This window comes from Helianthus annuus, chromosome 12 (assembly GCF_002127325.2).
Source record: "Helianthus annuus cultivar XRQ/B chromosome 12, HanXRQr2.0-SUNRISE, whole genome shotgun sequence".
Classification (NCBI taxonomy): Eukaryota; Viridiplantae; Streptophyta; class Magnoliopsida; order Asterales; family Asteraceae; genus Helianthus; species Helianthus annuus.
In genome coordinates, this window is record NC_035444.2 from 62,822,067 (window position 1) to 62,829,061 (window position 6,995).

A 6,995-nucleotide genomic window follows, 5' to 3' on the forward strand; every position below is an offset into this window, starting at 1 on the left:
TTAAACTTATGAACTATGGACTTATGTTTTGAACTTATGTTTTATGCTTCCGTTGTTAACCTAAAAATCGGTTTACTTCCTTTTGGTCACCAATCGTATTGTGTTTGGTTTTATTTACTTAATTATGTTGTTCAATATGATTAGTGGCTCGATCCTGGTCACGTCACGCCTCCAAGCGGTGATACTCCGCATGGTGGATTTTGGGGGTGTGACACTGACATCAGCTATGCAGTTCAGCAGGTGTGTATGTACATGCACTCTCCTCGTGTTGCTCACTGGAATGCTCTTAAACGGATCATTCGCTATTTAAAGGGCACTACCTCTTTTGGGCTTACTTTGGGCTCTGTTAGTGATTTCTCTCTTCGTGCATACACGGATGCGGATTGGGCTGGGTGTCCTGACACACGTAGATCTACGTCCGGGTACTGTGTTTATCTTGGATCTAATTTATTATCCTGGTCTTCCAGACGTCAGGCCGTCGTCTCTCGTTCTAGTGCTGAAGCTGAGTATAGGGGTGTTGCCAATGTGGTTGCTGAATTGTCCTGGCTTCGTAATCTGTTATTGGATCTCCACAAACCAATGCGTAAGGCTAGCATTGTTTTTTGTGACAACATAAGTGCTGTGTATCTTTCAGGGAATCCGGTTCAACATCAGCGTACCAAACATATTGAATTAGACTCACATTTTGTTCGTGAACTCGTTCAGCGTGGACAGGTCCGCGTCTTACATGTTCCCTCCAGATTTCAAATTGCTGACATTTTCACTAAAGGCTTGCCTCGTATTCTATTTGACGATTTTCGGTCCAGTCTCAACATTCGGCCACCTCTAGCTTCGACTGCGGAGGTGTAATAGAATATAGATATATTTGGAATGTAAATATCTTAGGTGATTGTGTAAATATCCTTATGAGAATAGGAGATATGTACGATTGTATATATATATATGATATAGATGAGTGAAGGAGGCAAGGTTTACAATTCTAATACGATCTATTGAATAATTTGGTGAAAGGTATATCTTTGTTTACAAAGGTAAAAAGAAGAGTGTTGAGAAGTTGTATAGCCATATGAAGAGACTGAATTCAATATTTCGGAAGAAGGCGAGATTGAAAAATAAAAGTGCGAATAACATTGCTAAGTGTGCGAATCATATGTTCTGACTTGTCATTTTGTTGAGACAAATGTGGATAAGAAAACAAAATTGAATACCATGTGTGGCAAAGAGGTCATGAAGGGTGGTGTTACCGAATTCTCCACCACATTGGAATTTGTATTTCAAGCAGTGGCGGACCCAGGAATTTTTCCATGGGGGTGCGGAAGATTTTTAAAAATTTTAGGCCCTTAGGTACATAAGTAAAAAAATCGGTTGTATCGGGTCGGGTCGGGTCATGTAAGTCAAAAGAACATCAAACTAAATTTATATATTTCGCAAACACGTCAAACTTTGTACAAACATAATTAAAACGTCGCCCTACGGGTTTTCATTTTTTGAAATCTATCCAAAACATCATCTAAAGCTACTTTCTTAAGCAAGTCTTTCTCTATATAACATACACAACTATCACTTAAATTCTCATCCCCAATCCGATTACGCAAGTCGGTCTTCACATTCTTCATTGCCGAAAAACATCTTTCAACGGTTGCGGTTGCGACGGGTAATACGAGAACAAGCTTCAATAACCGATATACCAATGTAAAAGTCACGTGAATATTTGTTGAAACCATTAACCTTACCAGACTTGACAAACCATCCAAGTTGGCGAATTGTTTATCTTTTTTCACAAAATTAAAGTAGTTTTCGAGTTGAACCGGAAGCCTTCGTTTTTCCTCTTCATTGAAATCATAAGGATACTTCTCGGCTAGCTTTAGTATATTTGGAATGTCAAATGCACTAAAATTATCACAAGGACTCAAACAACTCATACAAACAAGTAGTTCAGATGTTACCTCATTAAAACGGTTCCCAAATTCTTGTATTTGCAAATCAAGAACCGCATTGAAGCAATCATACTCGTAATAATGCCGATTTGTGATGTTCGTCTTTCTTCTTGGCCACCTTGGGTTAACGTATTCATCATCCAATTTTTTCACCTCAAGTTCATACATGTCACAAAATGAGTTAACCTTCTCCAAGAACTCATTAAAACCTTCCAACCTAAACTTTTCAAGTTGGTTTTTGGTGGAAGAAACCAATTTAACCGCATTCATCAAATCTTGCTCCTTTCTTTGAAGACATTGGGACAACGTATGTGTGATGTTTAGAATATGCTCCATCAAGTGTATGTAAAATACAAAGTCGTATTTTTTCATATCCTCTAGAAGTCCGTCCGCTTGTCTACTACAAGGAAGAGTTTGACCCGTTTCTACTAACCATCCAAGAACTTCCATAATGTTTGGATATAAAGAAATTAAACGGGAAAGTGTCTTGTAATGGGAATTCCAACGTGTATCCCCGGGCCTTGAAAGCGTCATTTCTTGGTTCAACCCACTTCCGGTACAAAGTACATCTTCCATTTTTTCCAATTGCCTTCTTTGGTTTTCACGAAGCATATCTTGCCGTTTAGAAGATGCACAAACGGCATTTGTTAAACATGTTATCGTTTCAAAAACTCTCCAAATTGGTGTGTGTTTGTGAGCCACCGCCACAACAACTAGTTGAAGTTGGTGTGCAAAGCAATGAATATAAAAAGCCGAAACATTTTCCTTTAAGATTAGAGCCCTTAGGCCGTTAAACTCGCCCGACATGTTACTTGCCCCGTCATAGCCTTGGCCTCTAATCCTTTTCAAACTTAACCCATAACGTGCCAATATATCATCAATAGCCGTTTTAAGTGTTATTGCGCTTGTCTCTTTGACATGAACAAGCCCAATAAAACGTTCCTTAACAATCCCAACTTTATCAACAAAACGAATAACAACTGCCATTTGTTCCTTTTTTGATACATCACATGATTCATCTACTAATAAAGAAAAAACATCATCACCAAGTTCTTCTAAAATTTGTTTAATTACCTCTTGAGCATAACAATGTTTGATGTCCGCTTGAATTTTAGGACTTGTCATTTGGTTATTCGCGGGTGCATTCTCTAAGATAACTTTAGCAAGCTCTTCATTCATTTCACCCATGAGTTCTAAAAGCTCTAAGAAATTGCCTTTATTTAATGAATCTTTTGATTCATCATGTCCACAAAACGCCAATCCGCCATTCAACAACCTTTTCCCAAGCAAAGTAGAAGCACTAAGTCTAAGTCGATATTCACGTTTCTCCTTATGGGTCCTATTGTCCCATTGTGTGTGTACCGCTTGATTTTCGTTAACTAAATCGACACTCTTTTGGAAACATTTGTTGTGTAGACTATTAACTAAACCAACATGTTTTTTAAGTGACGCATGTACCTTTTCCAATTGTTATACCCACCGCTCACAAATGTGTCTCTACCGTCTCCGAAGTGGCTCCTAAACAAATAACAACATAAGCAAAACACACGATCCGATTTTGAGCTATACTCTAACCATCCCTTATACTCATGTTTGTCATACCATTCTTCCTTAAATTTTCTTAACTCGTCACCTTGAAACGTTGTTTGTGGGAATTCGATACCTCTTGGTTGATACGGTCCTCTTAGTATATATGCCCTTCTAATCTCATCCCGTTGATTCACGTTATATGACTCTATCGGCTTGCGATCATACGGATCCGAAGGAAGAGTATCCAAATCAATTAGTTCGGAAGATGTATCGACTTTCTTTTTCTTGAGAAATCGCGCCATAACGTCTCTACTCATGGTTCCTATCACAATCATATTGATCCATCATCCATGACCATAAATTCATCGTTCCAAAAATCATCTAAATATGAAATATCACCCCTAAAAATCATCTAAATATGAAATATCACCCCTAAAAATCATCTAAATAACATAATCATCAAGCCCTAGATTGTTTAATCACCCCTAAAAATCATCTAAATAAAATAATCATCAAAATAATCATCTAAGGCAGTAAATTATCACGTAAAATCATCATAAAAATCATCTATGGAAGTAAATAATCAAGTAAAATCATAAAAAAAAAACAAAAAAGTGAAAAACTAACCCTTGATTCCGGTCGCTGCTGTGTTGCTGCTGCCTGGCCGGATTCCGGTCAGCTTCTGGCCGGAATTTTGACTGTCGCTGGCTGTTGTTGCTGCTGGCTTGCTTCCTGAAGAAGTCGCTGGGCACAGATGTCGTAGAGGTAGAACAGAATCAGAAGGCGGGAGGATATTGAAGGGGTTTTTGGGCTAATTGTTGGGTATTGGGTAATTAGTAATGGGCTTTCTCTTTTTTGTTGGGTATTGGTATTGGATATGGACTAATGGACTAATGGGTTAAGCTTTGGTTTGGGTTTATGTAGTATAATGTATTAATATAGGTAGTTTTTTTATAAAAAAATCAGACTTTACTAAAAAAAATTATAATATAAATCCATAATATTTTTTACCCAAGGGGTGCGGATGAAAAATTCCAAGGGGTGCGACGGAAAAATTCCAAGGGATGCGGACGAAAAATTCCACGGGGTGCGGACGGGATTTTCTTCGGAAAATTACATAAAAAATTTTTTTTCTCGGGGGTGCGCCCGCCCACCTTGGCATGGTGGTGGGTCCGCCCCTGATTTCAAGGTTAAAATGAATTCGAACATAGACACAGACATGTAAATATTTTATTGTAGCAGGTTATTTCTTGCATAAAGTATAAACCTGAAAAATTAACAAGAGCGATCAATAAAAAGAACGTAATATTTAAAGCCACCAATGCTAGTTACATGAGATTCCAACAAAATGGAATGGAAACTATCAAAAGGGGTCTTAACTACGGTTTTTGGATCATAAGGGGACTGAGGGCAGTTGTATTTTCTCTGTGATGGGCCATTCTTCAACGAGTCATGAAACAAAAATTCCACCGCCACCTAATAATTCAACGAGTGATGGGATTGTGTACGTGATATATTTCACGAGTGATGGGGTGTGAGTGATAAATGTTGGCTTTATTCGGGTTTGTTCGTGGATCGCAGGTCGGCGGTTTCGAGGGTTTAAGTTCTAGCGGGTCAAACGGGTAGCGGAGACAAGTCGTGATTCAGGCCAAATCAGCGGGCTTGTTAACCCAGTTGTTGATCGAAGAACGAGAATGGATCATGTTTTTATTTGTCGGATACTCTTTCTTGCCTAGGAGAAGAATCGCAAGGAGGCGTCGAATTCTTATGGCAGAAAAACCAACGGGTGTAGCGCGGTAGAAACGAAACAGCGGGGTGGCTGAGATATTCGTTTAGCGACTCGTAGACGGTGCAGCAGGTGGCTGGTGTCTTGTTGGGGGTGATACGCAAGGGGTGCTTATCAAGGAAGAGTTTGATAAAATAGTAAAATCACGATCAAAGACGACCCTAGACGTGGTCAAGGTGAAGACCGGGGTGTCTAGGATAGATCGAGTTATTGGGAGGCTTTGGACGTGACCGAGGTTGAGGTCGGGAGTTCAGTAGAAGTCAGAGATGGTAGAGATCGAGGAGATGGTCGAGTACAACGGGACAAGAGGCACGTCAGGTGTTATAAATGCAATGAGTTCGGGCATCACATATCGGAGTGTCCAAGGTGGGAGAAAAAGAAAGAGGTGAACTCGACCTGATATGAGGATGATGGACCAGCTCTAATGTGAAGAAAGTGATTGACAAGATTGGGAGGGTGATTGTTGGGACTAATCTTATCATAACTCAAAAGTTGGAGGGTGCTAAGTGGTTTAGTTTATTTTTGGTGGAAGATTAATTATTATGGTAGTTTTATTTTATTATTATATAGGTTTCCTAATTTTAGTCTAGATATGTTTCTTGGACATCAAGGTAGTTTAGTATAAATAGAGGGTTAGGGTTATTGTATTGGTGTGCTTTTATTGATAAATAATACAAAGAGTCGAACCAGTTCGTTCATCCGGTGTTTTGTGTGTTCGATCAAGGGTCTGATTTCCAACAATAAATGGATGTGAGGAGGTGTGAGGGTTTATTGTTGGGTGTTGTGAGTGATTATCATTGCCACTAAAAAAGGTTGTGAGTGATGAAAAAATGGTTGATGACATGACGGAACTTGATTGGGTGTTGTGAGTGATGAGTAAGTGATGAGTAATGACCACCCCCACCCCCTAAGAATGAAGTTTAATTTGTTTACGCAAGTGACATATGCATCATGGAGGATTTGCCCTTAATACACGAGATAAAAATGAAGTTTAATTTGTTTACCCAAGTGAGATGAGGGTGGGTTGGTTTTGTTAGATATTTGCTTATGAAGATAAAATGGTGGTGGTAGTTAGTGGCAAACCTTGAAAATTTTCACCGAGGGTTCGGAAGTTATTGGATCTGAAAATTCCATATAAGTAATTTTTTTTTATAAAACCGGGGTCAAAAACGTATATACCTAAAAAATTCTATGCGAAACGTACATACATAACACTACTGAGCGAAAAGTTCGGAGGGTCGGGCGCCCCTCCCGACCCCTTGAAAGCTACGCCTGGCAGTGTCAAGTACTTTAACATGTAGACTTGTGGATCTAAGGAAGAATCTAAAAATAAGATTTAGAGGAAGAGGGTGTTGGGTTTTGTAAGTCGACGTAACCAGAAAAAATAAGAAGCAGAGGTAAAAAAAAAAACGAGATACAAAGCCTTTACGGCTCTAATACGATGAAAGTATTTATAATTTGTATACCAAACAACTAAATTATATGCATATATACTAAAAGGGTGTCCACACGATACGACGAGAACCACGAACATTGCCAGGGCCTACATGGTAGGGTGGTATATATTGGCTTCTTGTATACATCAAAAAAATAGTGGATTATCAATTCCCTGGCATAAGATAAACCAATCTCTAAAAACATATCCTCGCCTTTATGGCGTTGGATCCGGTTGTCAATAGTAAGCCCCTCATGTTAGAACCATGGTTGCGAAAGTCGCTAGGCTCTTCCTAGTCGGATTTGAG

At 39.1% G+C, this 6,995-nt stretch overlaps 1 protein-coding gene across 1 annotated transcript; it reads right to left on the minus strand.

Annotated features, from left to right (window-relative positions):
* Window positions 1-743: 743 nt before the first annotated feature.
* Window positions 744-3,784, minus strand: LOC110892986 (zinc finger MYM-type protein 1-like). The gene is made up of 4 exons (XM_022140112.1): window positions 3,540-3,784; window positions 3,396-3,455; window positions 1,748-3,276; window positions 744-835 (listed from the first exon to the last, which is right to left on the minus strand). The coding sequence occupies exons 1-4, from the start codon at window positions 3,782-3,784 to the stop codon at window positions 744-746; spliced, it is 1,926 nt and encodes a 641-aa protein (XP_021995804.1).
* Between the last annotated feature and the right edge of the window lie 3,211 nt (window positions 3,785-6,995).